Source organism: Arctopsyche grandis, chromosome 8 (assembly GCF_051622035.1).
Source record: "Arctopsyche grandis isolate Sample6627 chromosome 8, ASM5162203v2, whole genome shotgun sequence".
NCBI classification, from domain to species: domain Eukaryota; kingdom Metazoa; phylum Arthropoda; class Insecta; order Trichoptera; family Hydropsychidae; genus Arctopsyche; species Arctopsyche grandis.
Window position 1 is genome coordinate 16,618,410 of NC_135362.1, and position 18,847 is coordinate 16,637,256.

General features: G+C 32.1%; 2 protein-coding genes across 2 annotated transcripts in view; one reads left to right on the forward strand and one right to left on the reverse strand.

Annotated features, from left to right (window-relative positions):
• Positions 1 to 5,426, reverse strand: part of osp (myosin phosphatase Rho interacting protein outspread) — a 256,712-nt gene extending 251,286 nt beyond the window's left edge. The window contains exon 1 of the mRNA XM_077435753.1: positions 4,950 to 5,426. Within this exon, the coding sequence (XP_077291879.1) occupies positions 4,950 to 5,066 (117 nt within the window). The 5' untranslated portion in view covers positions 5,067 to 5,426. The remainder of the gene's footprint in view (positions 1 to 4,949) is intronic.
• Positions 5,427 to 13,332: 7,906 nt separating this feature from the next.
• On the forward strand, positions 13,333 to 17,941 carry LOC143915368 (peroxisomal acyl-coenzyme A oxidase 3-like). Its single transcript, XM_077435984.1, has 11 exons — positions 13,333 to 13,500; positions 13,807 to 13,968; positions 14,774 to 14,929; positions 15,015 to 15,162; positions 15,435 to 15,609; positions 15,848 to 16,127; positions 16,209 to 16,331; positions 16,416 to 16,535; positions 16,612 to 16,849; positions 16,932 to 17,371; positions 17,450 to 17,941. The coding sequence occupies exons 1-11, from the start codon at positions 13,372 to 13,374 to the stop codon at positions 17,540 to 17,542; spliced, it is 2,064 nt and encodes a 687-aa protein (XP_077292110.1). The 5' UTR covers positions 13,333 to 13,371; the 3' UTR covers positions 17,543 to 17,941.
• Positions 17,942 to 18,847: the final 906 nt, after the last annotated feature.

The following is an 18,847-nucleotide window of genomic DNA, read 5'->3' on the forward strand; positions in this document are numbered from 1 at the left end:
TCGTGTTTGGATAGCTAGCTGTCGTCGCTTCGATCTGACACAAGATTCAACGTTAGCTAGCGTACATACATATGTATGTATGTCGGAAAAATATCAAAGCAATCTAAGGAGTGGAAATGGTTCAAAATCAGATCACAAATTTTTGACGAGCATGAATGCCACTGAACTAACAGAGTGAAGCTCATAATTATATGACCTATGAGTGAATGAGAGCTGAGAGAGAGAGAGTATATATGAGAGATAATGAGAGCCTATACTGCAAATTTTGTGTGAAAAAGACAAAGTTATAAGCGTTTGAACAATTAAAATCTGACAAGACGAGTGGGTGGCGGAAAGTCACACATATAACACACATATAATCACACAAAGCCATCCAAAATTTTTGCATTCTTAAACGTGTTTGTTACGATTATTTTTCACCATCGTATTGGCGGAAGCGATTTAAATTTCTATCGTTGACCAAACCGCGCAAAATGGCAAAGTTTCAAAACGATCGGAAGAATGCTGAATAAAGTGTCAGACCAATAAGCGAAGTGAAGTATTAGAAAGCCTTGTAATAAAAACTAAGACGTGTATATTTTCAGTTATTTTTTTAAATCTCTGCATTTCTAACGCCTTTTTGCTGAACCGATCCGTCGCGTTATATGAGGGTTGACTGTATTTCTATGCCAGAGATAATTTCAGATTTTAAAGACTACGTTTTTTCGTATCGCGGCTTCCGCTAACATGATACCTCACGAATGGCATACGTAGATAGAAGAACTTCCATAAAAAAAATAGTTAATCAAATGAATGAATGGTCATTAAACGATAATTGGATCATAAACACAATGAAGTCAGTAAAATAAAAAAAATCCTTGAGTCATATGATACAACTCGCTCAGGACGAGAAGGAGTGCTCTAGTATGTATGATAGACGGGACTTTTGCACTGGGTGCATAAGAGATAATTAGGTTAAAAAAAAATAGAGCTCGACAATCTCCAGATTAAAATTAATCGACCGAATATCCACACAAAGTGAGTACAATTAATTACATCTACATTGTATCGACTGACGTGAGTAAAATCAACATGTATGTATCTATAGGATGAAAGCGATGTGTTATATCGCAGAAAAAGAAAAGATCGAGAAGCCATTTATATGTATGTATGCATTTACATACATACATACATCCGACCATATCGAAAACACGTAGCTGACGATGGTGAAGGAGTGTGGATACATGGCGAGATCATGTTTACATCTCGTCCAAGCACGAGAGTGGTAGCAGCTACAAAATGTGGCCGTCTGTACCACCGAAGACACTCGGTACAAGGAAAAGATCTATTTTGGACAACGCACGACCAGCAGGGGAGAATACTATTACGAAGAAGCACACTGCATTTCCGACAAGCTCGCTCTTCACAAAATTAACAAAATCGTCGGATTGGACGCGGTCGTTCTAAAATTAAAATTAGCCAGATATTAGCATCACAATGATGACAACCAATTTCGAACGCAACGTCGAACCATTTGCAAACGCCGAAAGAACAATAATAATACAATAGGAAAAAAATATCACGTTTCTATAATATTTCATTTACTTTTGAGAAACCACTTCATTGTCGTGGTGTGTTTTCTAGCAGTAGAAGAATGGAATTGCAGGTACGGTTCGGTTCAGTCGTAATTAGGGTTATTCGCAAGTAAAATCACAAGTTTTATCGAAACTACAATGGAAACCTAATCATTTGTATTATCATATAACCCAGATTATGATACAGCGACCGTCAGATGTTCACCTCCTCGCTCGTCGTATTGTACCTTGGCCTTTATTTTTATTTAATGGCGGAATCCCAAGAATAATTTATCATGCAAACGTACATACACTTCGATCGAGCGCTTACAAACAACAGGTATTCCAGATAATACGGAGTGACTAATCCATTACAATCCATAGCACACCGACAATCAATTTAGGAGAATCGGACACACAACAGGATATTACACATCGTAGATCAGGTCGAGGAAGAAGAATATGGTAAGACGAGTGCCGTGCAGTACCTTTCAGGAAAAGGTGCAGTCGATATTGAATAACAGCATTCTATCAACAAGAATGTACATCGATGTATTCGAGATTAATTTAAACCATTTTGATCATCAAATATAATATACATATGATCATCATTCATAGCCATTCGCCATCCACGGATGGAAGCATCTCAAACATGGTTCCATCTCTGTTTTGGGCAACTTTCATCCATCTCATCCAACACATTTTTCTGATTTCATCCACCCTTCTTCGTTGCATCCTTTGACATTCTCTCGGATACCGTTCTAAAACTTCTTTCGTCCATTCTTCTAGCTACGTGACCCACGCCATTACTGTTTCATCTCTTTACCCTCACCATTACAACAACCACCTTTGTCATACTTCTAACTAGGGATCTCAAATCTACAGCACATTTGATTATATCCGATGTTCCAGATTGGGTTATTTTAAAATTTAATAATATTTTTAGTCTTTTCCTTTCCAAAACTTACTCTAAATAATTTAAAGCTACTATTCGATATTCAATATTCGAATATATTCGAATATTCGGTAGCCTTACTTCTAACCCATGTATTTATTCCGTTTTCTACATCTCATACAGCGTTCCATACTTATTTGAGTATTGACATCAAATCATTCTCGGTCCATATTAGGTGAATTTTTACAACGTAACTTTAAATCCTTGACCGTTGGCGATGAACTCGAACGAGAAGTAAACCATCGTCGAGGTGATTCCAGTGTATACAGGTGATATCATGATTTAATGAATGGCAAATAAATACATATAAAGGTGTATAAAACGGCCTACGTTCAAACTCCAAGCCAATAAACTGCTTTACATAACAATTATGCAAGAGTCGCAAACCAAGGCTATACATAATATATTAGAATTAGATTAATTCAACAATTTTATGGAAATTCTCCGAAACAAATAAACATGTAAAGCCAAATCCTAATAAATAATGCGCAACTAGTCAAATTTTCGCATGATAAATTTTTACGACTTCAATTGATATAATCCGACATAAAATTTGGGATTAAACCGTAGAACGAGAAGAAAAATTCGAGCCTGCTAACAATCCTTGAAATTTGACCGAAACTAATACTCTTGTTTATTTTTTGTTCGGTCACATTTTCGCAAGTACAATTGACAGGAAACGCATTTCGTCAAACAGAACGAACAACAGTTATATATATTTAACTACCACACATCTAATTAGTACCATTAATTGCGAATTTCACAACACAATCATTATTATACGCATGATAACTATCAAGGTTATGAATGTCAAATAAATGAATTCACACAGTACGTACATACAATAGTACGAATGCGAAATTATTGCGCAAGGACAAGGTTGATATTAATAAGGACGATATTACCACGAGACAACGTATCAAATAACCCGGGATCTCGTCCACGATCACGATATCGAAAAAAAATGACACTAAAAAAGTGTCCTTTGAAAGATTGATTCGAAACAGGTTCTTAGATTATCTGCGAACTCAAACACTTTAGAATATGACCAAAAAAAAATTACATACAATAAATATCGATTACAGATTGAACATCGCTGTGCACAGAACGGCGAATATAAATCATCGTACGAAATAATATAAATACACGGCAACGCCTGGCAAACATTGACACGTGAATCGCATTGTAAACAAAACTTGGAAACCCTAGTAACGTAACGCGATACGAACAAAACAAACGAATTTCGAATAAAGCATAATTATATTTAAATAAAAAAAAATGGCCGACCATATTTTGCGATGAAAAATAACAGTCACATTTAAAAATCGCCGATGTATTTTTTTCGGAATTTTTTTCGGACTGTCCTCGAGTATTTATATTAAATCGACTGTTCTCTATTGATTTTTCCGACTCTTGGGGCGAAAACAGACTGATTAGTCTGAAACGTAACGTGTGTGTGTGTCCCAAACCGAATTCGGGTGTAATTGCACGTGCAAAGAGCATATTTTGGGAGGTCGCACGTGTATGCATATATGTATATATGCAACCGACAAGTTTCTCCTACATTTCTTCAAATATGGGATTCACCGTTATCGACCACTGTCAAAAGCAAGGATAAAATATCACCGCAAACACTCCAGGAGGTGATTTTTGGGACTGTGTACCATGTATATGGGCTAAGGTGCTGTGTTTTTTTCGCATGTTTAAAAGTATCCAAAAAAAACACGTAACACGTACCACTCAGTGTGTTTTCGCCCTTACATACATATGCATGTATGTACTTCAAACGAATGCTTCAATTTTCATTTCAAACCAACACGACGTCTTTCAATCAAATAAACTTAACAATTTATTTTGAAATATTGTGCAATCAGCAAGAGAAAATTATTTCGGAATGCAAATAAACTCGAGATATGTTTGAGAAAACAATGAATTCTCGGTTAAGTTAAAGCTAAAAATTGAAGATTTTCAGAAAATTCTGATAAGTTTGAATTCATAAGAAAATATAACAAATATAATTTCGAAAGAGACTGCATGTATGTTTTGGTTTGTAGAATTTATTAAGAAAACAAATGAATATTCAAATAAATTTAAATAAAAATTTTCAAATAAATTTAATAAAATGTTTACTATTACATTAGCCATGTTTAAGAGGTTTATATTACAAATACCGAGCGAAGCCGGGTAAAACCACTAGTATATAATATATTATATTTAAATAGAAGAAGACATACATATGAGCAACGCTTAATACTATAGAAAAATGATTTCCTTCTGGCGCAATTCAAATGTGTTCTCAAAGGATATATGTGCTATGTTTTAATCGATTAAGGTTTCGCTATTGAGTGCGTGTCCTTGAAATTTGGTATTCGCAGTTTGGTGACGTTAGGGTATTGGTTTCGTTCGTGATTTATAATAGGTATAATCATAGGTGTACTGACCCTGTTGGATTCCAGTGCTTCGGCCGAGTGTTCCTCCTTCTGGCGGAAGCAATTGGAGCACTTGCTCTTGTTGAAGATGTTCGGGGCGAACTTTCTGCAGTCCGACCTGGCGGACATGGCGACCGCCTCACCACACAAGATCAACGGAGAAATAACGTGAGCAATTTACTGAGAACCAATAACGATAATCACACGTAGCACCATGGCGATACGCCCGCCGAAACCACGGGGCGACCTCACGTCAAATCAACTCGAAACGCAAACGAGACATGAACGCGGACGCGGCGCAGGTCGACCACCACTATGCGAGCACACTGCGGGAAATGCGGGAAATTCGTTCGGGAAAACACTTGTTGACACTTTATCGGGAAACCGCGACGCGGCACACGCGACACGTCCACACACCCATCTCACTCGTGACGGCTCTGAGAACGAGAGGCCGGTCGACTCTCCACTTCTCCGTACGCTGACTGTACCGCTCGGTTTTATCGCTCTCGCTCTCGCTCTCGCGCGCCTCTTTTCTCTCACACATTGGGCGTTTGTCTCGCTCGCACTCTTGCAGGTGTACTTCCGAAACAAATGAACCATCTATGCTCGCCTCGGTTCAAATTTAAACTGACCGTTTGGTTGGCGTCCTCGCCAGTGGTCATAGTCGTCTTCTATTGTTTCTAGTCGTGATTCATAGATGGCGCTGATTAGAAAAATGAAAAAAAATACTTATGGCAGAATACGACAGATGGCGGATTATTTCCAACATATAATTAAATCAAATATTTTATTTAGAAATTCGTTATTATTACAATGCTGAAATCTTCATTAAATTAGAAGATGGTATAGCTACATTTAGCATTGATCATAATTTGTTTCAAATAATACACTATAGATACTTTTACATATTCATAGATATGTTAATACAAGCCTGGGCAAACTGCGGCCCGATTCGTATTTTTGTGCGGCCCGCCAAATTGTTAGTTCTTCTTAAGTAACCATTAGTAATGGTTTTACCAGGACAGTACTGGTATTTTGGGTATCTGTCCTGGTAAGTCGTGAGATAAAACCAGTACATTTCATACAGATTCTATTACATATTTTTATGTAATAGAATTTGTCTATCTTAAAATGGATAAATATACAAAATCTTCGGCGAAAATGATGTCTCCTACAAAAATATTGTCAAATTAGTCAAATGTTGTTTCCATTTATCAGGACAAATGCACCAGCTGAAGGATTTTTTACTTTGATGAAATATATAAAGTCCAGTGATAAAACGAAATTGAATGTTGAAATCTTAAAATGTTTGCTTAATATAATTATAACCAATCTTGTGTAGAATTTTATAAGAGAATTCAAGAAAATTAATTAATTTTTTCATAAATGTGTGTCCATGATTCTTTGACTTTCGTTTTAGATAATTGAAGTATTTAGAAATATATTTTTGGAAAAAAAATGTCTGGTTTTAAATTTGGAAAAAATGGTCGCCTTACTGTAAATAGTATTTTACTTGCGGCCCGACGTTCATTTTTATTTTCTAATGCGGCCCTTCATTCGAAAAGTTTGGCCAGGTCTGTTTTAAGACATATATTAATACTAGTGGCCTGTGTGCACATACTTGTGCACTCGCTAAAATATCGCAATTTGGAGAAGCCTACACAATGATCGGCTGACATAAACAATATAATAAATTAAAAATACGATTTTTTTTAAATTAATTAAATCTTAAATATTATAACATATGTGAACGAAGTGACATGTGCAAAGCCCACACTATGTCGCGTCTCTTTCCACGATATACGATTCCAAGGGGAGAAAGAGAGATGGAGCATGTTAACGGACAGAACTTCGTACACGCACGTGCTGCGCACGCATTAAGGTCTGTTCATACCTAGTCAGCACGTACCGACTTCAGCAGGTATTCGGCCGTACGAAAAGTATTCTTGAGTACATTTTGTATTGGTATATTCATACCAACCGTCACGTTTACGCCACGGCAGGCTTACAGCAGTACCCGACATTTCCTGTTCATACCTTACAGCAACATCCGTCAACGTATCGTATCCGTTTTTTTGGCCATCGTGGAAATATACACGCGAATTACGTGCCATGGGTCTGCCGCTTTGCTGTTTTGGACCAATTATCGATAGTGACAGTTGACAGCTGTTCAATCTTTCGACATGGTTTTGGCGCAAATATTTAAAAAAAAATTTAAAAAAATTTAAATTTTTTACGGAAATATTAAAAAAAAATTTGTCCATCATCCACAAGCTTCATACAGTGTCCAAAACTCTCCTTCGGTTTTTTTTATTTTTTAACATGGGATGCACATCAAAACGCCTCCGTGCTTTTTTATTGCCTTCTTGAGATTCTTATTCCAACAACAACGCGATTATACATAATTTTTCGTTCGATAAACGCCGAAACATTTTTGCTGACTTGTATTCTGACGCGTAGCTACGAATGCACGTGTATGCATTCATATTGTAAGTACTCGACAATACGACGTAAGCAATATTGCAACGTATCGTCATAGCCTGTAATGTATAAGTAAGCCGATTTTGCCTTGCACTCGGCCAAATTGCTGTAAACGTGACGTGACTGCGACGTGTAGGTAGATATTAATAGAAATGTAATAAAATGACATATTTGAAACGGAGTCGTGCAGTGCTGAAGCCGTGCAGTGCTGTTAAGTATGAACAGACCTTTAGACGATTATTATATGTATACGATTATAGAGAATTTTATTATATTTACTAGTGGCCTGTGTGCACATTATTGTGCAATCGTTAAAATATCGTAATTCGGATCAAAGGAAATAATAATTTAAAATTTTATTAATATTTTTGAAAAAAAAAGATTATTTTTGTCGGCCGATCATGTGAAACAAGTCATATGCCGCGTCTCTTTCCACGATATATTACTATTTCCTATTACAAATAATTTATCATTCAAAAATGGACCACGAATTCTCAACTGATCTACATAGACGAGTATTTCATCCAAGTTAATTTCATTCAAGTGTGTGAGTATTTCAATTATTTTTTAAGATATTTATGTCTCGGAATAAATTCAAGTTATAAAAATGTTATTTTGAAAAGTCTTTCTAGAATACTGTAATTATCAAACAAAAATTATTATCATTAAATTAAAATTATTATTATATTAAAACATCATGTTTTTGATGTATTAATAAAATTATTATTATATTAATACAAGGGTAGCTTTTTAAGCATTTTTCACTTAACTTATTAACGTCACTGATAATGGTGTCACGACAAAACACTTACGGACCTAACGCTCAACGACACAACGCGCACGACATAACGTTATCATAATTAAAATTATCAATACGCTTTCGATTCTTTCGATTTCAACATTACTATTTAATCCACAGTTTTTCTTGTAAAACCGTTAAAAATTATTTAGAATTAAGTAGTAGAATATTTAGTAATTTTTTTTTCAATGAATTGATTTTTTTCACTTTGTGACTTGTTATTATTCAAGTTAAGTATCTTTCCTTAAAAAACTTAGAATCTGACGAATAATTTTAAATGATTTTCTTTTAAATGTTGTGTGCGTCATTCAAACGTTTGATAAACTTTTTGTACTATGTACCAGAATTCGGAGTAAGTAATTATGAAAATTCAATCAATTTAATTAGTCATTTCTATATAAAACTTCATTTCACCGTATTTAAATTTATTTTATATGTTTTTTATGTGGAATTTTAAAATTTCACATACACAATACATATCTGACCTATTTCATACACCACTTTTTAACCCTTTGAATGCTGATCAACACCGATCGGCGTTTTGCCAACAAATCCGTGGGTCTCAAAAACTTTTGTATTTTGAGCATGTACAAAGTAAACAAGAATACTACCCGCTGAGCCTTTCCAGGTAGCATTAAAAAAAAAATGCATTTAACATGGGTCATGTAATCCGTGTCATTCATTTGTCAACGTTTATAAAGACTGGTTTACACCGGAATTTCTTAATGTATTACCATAGGAGAATTTCCCGATAGAAATCCCTTACTGCCGAGTATTTTAGATTGTGGCTTGTCATTTAGATTATGACCATTACATTTTAACAATAATGAAGAAGATGGAACTAGTTTCGGAAAAATAGATTAATTAATAGACTTCTTTTCTTTATTTTATATTAGATGCAAGATATATTAGAGAGCCTAAACACACTTTTATAAAACTCGAAATCCTCGGCGGTAGTGATCTAGGTAGTGATTCAAAATAATTCTAGTTGAAAATGTTGGCAAAATTTTCAGCGTGGCGGGCTTTCAACAGAAAATATGTTAGCATTAAAAGAGTTGGCTATGTATATTAATGGTAAACGGAGCATTTCGTACAATCGTTACCACGAAAATAGTTTATACGAAATATCTGGCACTCGAGTTTTCGTTAGTATGAAAGTTTGCGTGTGCAACTCTCGATGAATGCCATTTTCGAGTGCCAGAGGTTTCGTGATCGAAAATTTAGTGACGTCTGCAAGATCACTTTGTGCGGAATAATCACCGAACCATATTATTATGTATGTATCTCAATACCATGCTATAGATTAACCGTCAAGATTTTAAAGACCGACAAATAGATTTGTATACTATTTTATTTATTCCTATTTTTATCTTGCTATTGTAGCTTTGTTGTTCCAATATTTTTTTTTCTCAAAATATATGTACGCCCCAAACCAAAGAACTAAGATGCACACAACATATTGTATGTACATGTTTAGGAAACAAAAACATTGAAATGATAATTTACTAACCCTAAATTGAGTGCGTCAGGCAATCAATATTGTAAGCAACTGGACGACCGCTAGAAAACTCGGTATCCATTGTATGTATTTGTAGACGTCAACAGTTTGAATCAGCTCATTTTTACTATCACCCGAAATCCAATTTATTGATAACTATTATAAAGTAATAAAATAATAAGCAACATACGAATAAAATTAAGTAAAAAAAATTAAGCCGATTGCACAAAAATAAAGTGAAAATTTCTGTAAACTAATATGAAAAAAAAATAGTAGCACCAACAATAATTATTCACTTACATTTAAGTACCAACAATAATTATAATTACCAAATAATTAGCACCAACAACAATTATTCTCTTACAAGTTTATCGATCAGTCATTAATATAAATAATAAATAGTAAAAATTCTGACGTTTAAATATTATCCTTATTTAAAAGAAGTCGAATATTTCAGATTTAGGTAGTTATTTTTTATGACACGCAGTATCTTTTCAAACGTAAATTGAGTTCAAAAAGTTCGCCACTGATTGAAAAACACTAACATACATATATGTACATACATATTAAATTTTTGTTCTGCTTTATTGGATTGGTCTACATTTTTTTCCTTTTATTATAACTAACAACACGTTTCATTTTGCAAATGTAAAAGTCTCGATACGAGTGCGGATATGTATGGCAACTTTATGTACATATTTTTTGGCAAGAATGGCATGCATTTGCGAAATTTTTTACACATTTCCTTCAAATCAACAATAGGTGCAAGAGTCAATGATAATTCGATGTGTGATTACTTTGTTAATATGCGAGAATTTAAACTATTGAATAAATTTAAAGAAAAATAACTGAAAATCATTTTTTTTAAACTTGAATAAAAACTTAACAATAAGTTTTAATTAATTTAAGTTAACATTAAGTTTATGCAATGCATTGTTTATTAACATACATACATACTAACATACATATGTATCATTCTTATTTTACTTTATTGAATATAATATAATAAATAATTTTTATATTAACAGAATTACAGATATCACGTAACACGATATTGTATTCGTGGATTACCACATATATACCTACTTAAAGTGAACTACTAAAATTCAAATGCTTTTAGAACCTCCGTTCCTTCAATTTACATTATTTATGAACGTTTCATTTGATGGCACTCATGTTTAAATAAACGGAACATTCCTATATGTACATACATACAATAGTGATGTCACATTGTATAAAATAAAAATATTCAATATTTTATATAAACAAGTACTATTCGTGTCGGTTAAATGTTTTAGTAACACATTTTTGCTAAAATTCATTTAACTAAATTCATTTTCCTGATCACCTATTATTGGAAACTTCTTAAATCGAAAGCCATTAATATTCATTTTAGACTAATTTTGTCGTGCAGCGTCTTAGTAAATTTGGCATTTATAAATGTATGTAATTCTATCAAGATTTTATTGATATCGTAATTAACGATGAAATTCCTCAATGTGTTCGGTTCGCTCACGGGCTACCAATGGCGAATTTACATATACATCCTGATTGAACTGCAATGGCAGTTCAAGGCCATTTTTTTTTTTGGTACCATTATATGTGGCAATATATAATATTATATTATATTTCTGTACCTAGCACATACATACTTACAAGAATATTATAATTTTGATATAACAAGTACGAATTCCATATGTATGTACTTATAAACAAAATATCCAATGCTAATCAGGTACAAAGGTATTTCTTAACTTTGTACGTATTTATTTTAACAATGTTAATAAAGTATTGTTTTTTTTGTAATTGCGATTTGTAAAATTTACCATTTTATTAGTGGATAAAAAAACGTTCACCTCGGAAAATTACGATGAACCTGTCTTAATTTACATACTACTGTATAAAATTCTTCCCAAACTTTGTATTAAAAATAATTAAAGTTCGTTTAGTAATGTCATATAATTAAACATGCATGACGACAGAGCAACAGTATTTTAATAAAATGGTCAGTTCATTCGGACAGTTGGCTCGTAATTTGAAACACAAAGTTTTATTGTGTAAATTTTGGTTCGTCACAAGTCACTAAAATCTATATAACGGAACGTCTGGCATCCAAAAAGTCCATCATACTAACAATAACTATCATACTAACGAGAACTTGAGTGCCAAATATTGTGTATTCGCGATTTTCATGTCAACAATTGTCTTTGTGACCACCGCAACGTGACAAATAGTCCAATTACCGTAAATTTTACATAGGGTAAACGGATTATTCCGCAAAAAGCGATCTGGTGCAAATCACTAAAATCTCAATCACAGAACATCTATCACTCGAGTTCTCGTTAATACAATATTTCGCGTGGTAGCTTTCGATTGATGGAGTTTTTGGACACCAGATTTTCCGTGATCGAGATTTTAGTGACTTGCGCGAGATGGCTTTTTGCGGAATAATTACATAACCATTACATATAATAAATTGATTGTTTGATACTGAAAACACGTGAGTGATTTTCTAATTTTATAAAATGGACATTTTGGTTGATCTGATATAAGTATTCTTTGGTCAAACTAATAAATTATCTTATATATAATTCGTGAATGGTGATTGATATTTCTTTTTAAAAGTTATTGACAAACTATATCTGCAAATTATTGGCTATTTGGTACTATATCTGCAAATTATTGGCTATTTGCAGATACTATATCTGCGAATTATTGGCTATTTGCAGGTACTATATCTGCGACATACGCAAAGTCTTCTGCGCATGCGCGTGAACTGTCACTGTCAGCGTTTTTACTGTTAAAAATTTGTTTTAAACCTTTTAAAATTTAGTTCGAACTCGTAAAGTGACGTAGAGTAAAAAATATAATCCAAATTAGTTAATATTATTAATTGTTAGAAAATTATTATCATATACAACGTATAAAGGTCTGTTCATACCTATCCAGCACGACCCGTATCCTGCAGGTATCCTGCAAGTGCGGATAGTATTCTTTGGTACATTATATGTAGGTATTCATACTCCATTCACGCATGCGCATTTACGCATTCATACGCGTCCATATATAATGTACTAAAGAATACTGTCCGTACTTGCAGGATACTTGCAGGATTCGGGTCGTGCTGGATAGGTATGAACCGACCTCAATACCTACATACAAGTACAAGCCGCAAACTGGCTTAATGATAACGTCAATAGCGTGCGAAATTTATTTGCCTCATGGATATATAATGAACGATTGATTAAACAAGTCTAGCATACTTTAAATGTAAGAAATTATAATCGGATTATAAGTTCACACGCATGCGCAGAAGGCTTAGCGCCTGTCGCAGATATATATGTAGTACCTGCAAATAGCCAATAATACGCAGATATAGTACCTGCAAATAGCCACAACCATTAATAATTTAAGTTGACAAGTTTTATTTAATTTTTAATCTAGTTAAATTTATAATTGTAAATGAAATATAATGGGGGAAACGCATACAGCAGCTAAGAAAAGCATAACATGTAGTAAAAAAAAAATTTTTTGACAGTTGCAGTAAAGGCTGTTTTTCATCCTGTTTAAAGCAAAACTAGGCCTACCGGCACTTGGCTATAAATTGAAGCGCGGCAGTGCGAGCGCTGTCAGTGTTAGTCGGGTTTCGGTGTAAGATGGCAGATCTTGATTTTATTCCGCCATTGCCGGCGGGGCCTCTTGACCCTTTTAGAAAACAAGCCTCGTTTGATTGGCGAAAGCTCAAAGTTGCATTGGAAGAATCTCCACGTTGGCTTAAGATCAAGGTCTCAATTTTCCATTTACGTCCCAAGATCGACATACAAATTTTATAACCTTTTCCAAAGGAAATTTTTGTCCAAACGATTTTCAGTATTAATTTATATTGAATTATTCTTCAATTTATATATAAAAATATTTAAATTTCTTGTGGAATGAGTTTGAATAGCACAATTTATGTATTCTGTTTTGTGGAAGCTACATATATCATACTAAATTTTAGTTTCTGTATACAGCGTTTTATAAATTATTTCTTTTTACTTACAGCTATTTTACTGTTTATTTACTTATGCTATTTATTTCACCCTTTCCAGTACCAAATATGGAAAACTCTAGAATCAGATCCGTTGTTTGCACCAAGTTCGACTACGCTTCCCTTAGATGAACAAAGACGGCGAACGGCTCTTCAAATTGATAGGATTAATCAATTAAAATTGTTTCCAAAGGATATAATTAAGCTCGATTACAAAACAAAGGTGAATTTTTACAATTTTTTTAAAGTTTCACTCTCAGATTAAAACTTAAATCATTTAATCTGAAAGTCATATAATTTTTTTTACATACTTGATTAAGTTTCTTTTTTTAAAGGAAATTTTTTTCTTTTATCTTTGGATAAATATTTTTTTAGAATCGATAATTTTAAGCTTTCACATAAAAAAAAATTTCTTAATAAAATGAGTCTCCAATATATCTGAACATTTCAATTCCACTTGAATTTATTGTTATTAATAAATTTAGCCATTATATGCATAGAAAGCAATATTATAAATTAATGTTTGAATTATAAAGAATACACAAAAATAATACAATCTTTCGTACAAACATCACAAGTTTGATTCTAAACCTACTAGCTAACTAAAATGTTGTATTCGGGACTAACAACCGTTCGTTAGTTGATTAAAATAATGATTTTTTTTTAAATAATGAAATATGTACTATAATAGAATATATAAATTTGAGTTTTTAACCCTGAATAAAAATCATTTTTATTTAATGTCTATAATAATTCCCATAAGATTCGTATCAGATGTTGCAGTACATACATATAGGCTTTTGTGAAAAATATTTTTTACAATTATGAAAGACTTATGTTCCTATTTCATTTTTAACTCTATAAAATCATTTTGAATATTCAATATCCATTCACTTTTGTAGAAATGATTATATTGATCTTACTCATAACGCATATGTCATGCAACTCAATCAACCTTGACATACTGATTTTCTACTTAGTCAAATAGTATACGGTTTAATGTAATTTTCTTTTACACCCCATTTCAGACACGTCATATGTTGGCTGTAAATGACGCAATACATTCAGTGAATCCTAATGCGTCTGTGAAAATGGCTGTTGGAATACATTTATTTTCAAATACTTTACTATCACTCGGCACCGAAAGACATGCTCCATTTTATTCGGCTGCTTGGAATAGAGATGTATGTGTAATTTTTTTTTTATTTTCCTAAATTGCATAGCTTTTACATTAATCAATATTACTATTATTAAAATTTTCACTTCTAGTTCTTATCTTCAGTATCATTGACTGAAGTAGCACATGGAAGCAATACGAAAGACATGCGTACAACAGCAACATATGATCCTAAAACTGAAGAATTTGTTATTAACACTCCTGATTTTGAAGCTGCCAAATGTTGGGTTGGAAATTTGGGTAATTCATTTAAAGAAAATGTGTTTAAATATCGTATTGCCTGATATAATTTACGTGAAAATATTTTACACGCATGATTTATAGATAGATATCATCGTAGTAATGATTCAAATGTTCAATTTAAAGGTCAAACCCTCTTAAAATCATATCAATTGAATATTCCAGTATGTCAGTGTGTACTTGATATGTGCTGACGTACATATATATGTGCCTATTACACACTAGTTCTTAAAATTTCCATATTTTATTACGTATGTAATTGTTTTTTTAAGGTAAAACATGTACTTATACAATGCTGTTTGCCCAATTGTATACACCTGATGGTACTTGTCACGGTCTTAATGCATTTGTGGTTCCTATAAGAGATCCAAAAACTCTTTTGCCATACCCTGGTATTGTAGTTGGAGATATGGGTGAAAAAATCGGGCTTAATGGTATTGATAACGGGTGCGTATTACTTTTTAATAGCTGTCTGTTTGAATGACTATATTTATTGAAATAAATGTAAATTTTATGCATATATGCAAATATATATCATTGTATTAAAATGTGAAATTTAAATATCATATAATAACAAACGTTTTTCAATAATGCATTAAAATTTATCGTCTTTATTATTCAACCGTTTGTTTTAATATTTATTTTTATGATTTCATTACTGTTACTGACTTATTGTCATTTTCAGGTTTATAATGTTCCAAAATTATCGCATCAAAAAAGAAAATTTACTCAATCGTACGGGTGATGTTACAGCGAGTGGCGAATATGAAAGTTCTTTTTCAGACCCGGCACGCATGTTGGGTGCAGCTTTAGAAAATTTATCCACAGCACGTGTTGGAATTATCAGTGAATGTTCGCAAACTATTTCTTCTGCTGTAATAATTGCTATAAGATATGCAGCATTGAGGAAACAATTTGGCTCCAACGATTCAGAAGAAACACCAATATTAGAATATCCACTACATGTATTGCATATTTATGTAATTCATTGAAATGTGCTTGATCAGTTGTCTTTGAAAGTGTTAATAATTTTTTTGTTATTTCAGCAATGGAGATTGTTTCCATACATGGCAGCAGCCACTGTTTTCAAATTATTTGTTCCTGAATTCATCAATGTGTATTTGGAAACTGTTCAAAAATCAAATGCTGGAGAAAAATTTGAAGAATTGGTATACATATTGTATTGTATTAAATTTTTTTATCTCTATGTGTGTACATATCGTATTTTGCTGCAGTTATTATTTTTTATTTAGAACTTAATGGTGTCCGAGCTTCATGCAATGGTTTCAGCCATTAAACCTGTAATAACTTGGACAGGAGTACGTGCTATACAAGAATGCAGAGAGGCATGTGGTGGTCATGGATATTTGAAGGTGAAAGAATTTGCAAATAATACATGTAATTAAATAAATTTGTTTTTATATTTTGTATTTTTTTTTCAAATTTTAGGCTGCCAATTTTGGAGAATTGAGAAATAATCATGACCCATCGGTTACCTATGAAGGTGACAACAATGTTCTAGGACAGCAAACCAGTAATTGGCTACTTCGTCAGTTGGATGTTTCTCAAACTAAAAAGCAACCTGTTCAGTCTCCATTTAAAACTATTACATTCATTAATAACATACAAGATATTTTGAAGATGAAGTGTCTTCCTCAATCAATATCAGATACGACAAATGATGAATGTAAAATATCTTAATTATCTTTTCTAAATTTATAAAGATACAATAGTGTATATTTAATTAAATTGCTTTTTTTATTTAACAGTTTTGATAAATTCATATCAGTGGTTGATATGTTGGCTTGCAGATGTAACAAGCAAAAAAATGAAAGATGAAATGGCAAATGGAAAGTCTAGATTTGATGCACGTATTCAGTGTCAAGTTTATAAGGCATCCATTTTGACCCAAGTATATTCAGAGTACCTTGCTTTGTTTTATTCTCGTCAAGTGTTGTCAAGATTGGATAATACATTGAAGCCAGTGTTGCAAAAACTGTACATTCTTTATGGACTATGGTGTTTAGACAAGCATTTGATATATTTTTACCAAGGTGGATATGCAAATTCACCGAAGTTTTCTGAATTTGTAAAGGAGGGAATACTTAAATTGTGCTCGGAGCTAAAGCCAGAAGCCGTTGCTATTGCTGATGCACTGGCTCCACCTGATTTTGTTCTCAATTCAGTGCTCGGAAAATCCGATGGAATGGTTAGTCTTAATGTTTTTGATATTAGTCTAATTGTGGAAATTTTATGGTTATGCTGATAAGTGCTGTTTTTTTTATAGCTCTACCAAAATCTTCAGACTGCGATGTGGCATAATCGTGGTGCCATGGAAAGGCCTTCATGGTGGACTGAAATAATCAAATCAAAATTGTAAAGAATAATTTTAAATGAAGTAATCGTTTTGTTATGGGTATAAAATCATTTCACAAATAACTTTTTATGATTTATGTTTGTTATGCACCTTTGAAATACTGGATTTCGCCCTGTAGTTAATGTGTAAAATGTTGTTTATATGTACTTGTTGTGCAAAGAAGTACCATAAGTGTGTATATTTATTTTCATATTAAATATGTAATAAAATCACACTATAAAATATTTTAACAAGATCTCATAGAAAAAAATGGGAATGGTCTGTTTTCTTTGAAAATATTTACTTTATCAATATTTGTATTTTATGTTGTGAATGATTTCCATTCAATATTGTACTACATAGAAAAAATATTTTACAATTTTAATATAATATTATGTACCTATTTAATAGGTAGAAAATGTAAATTAAAAATATTTTTTATGCCTTACATTCCTTCCAATCTGGAACATACATATATATGAATATATATATATATATATATATATATATATATATATATATATATATATATATATATATATATATATATATATATATATTTTATATAGATATTTAATATTGCTTCCACAATTGTTGTAATTTTTGATATATAATTTAACTTATTAAATGACCCTATATTATATGTATCTTCATATGATATATCAATAATGTATATGTAGAAAAGTATTGAATTATAATTATACCCTTCCAAATATTAGCATATGACTTGACTTAAAATCTATACATTTCGTAATTCCAAGAATGCTATGTATTTATTTGAGCCATATTTTTTACAGTTAGTTTTAGTTATTACTAGAAAGTACATTAATAGATCTGAATTTTGAAAATTTGAAAACTTCGTTCTTACAATTTATCGTAAATCAAAGATTTTTTAAAAATATATTTAATAAGACTAAATACAATGTGATTGTATATTTACAAGGTTTTTCTTAGTTTCATTTTAATTTTCGTTCCTCGTGTTAACATTGGATAAAACAAAATAGTCACTTATGTATTATTTAAAATAGTTGGAAGTATTTGTTAAATTTTTTATTGTGCCTTATACAATATTTCTAAAGTATTTATATACCTTTTTTGTGTAATTAAAAAAATGGGGGGGGAGGGTGCCATTGTATCCACTGTGTATACCTTTTTCTTGTTATGATATTTTTCTTTTTAAGTATAACATGTCACAGTTTTAAAAACATTGTTCTGTAAGATTAAGTATGCGATTTTTGATAATTTGCTTTAAAGAAACTTCGTTTTATTCATGGAATGATTCAATTTTAAGGCTCTTAAGAATGATGAAAAAGAGTATTTTTAATAGAA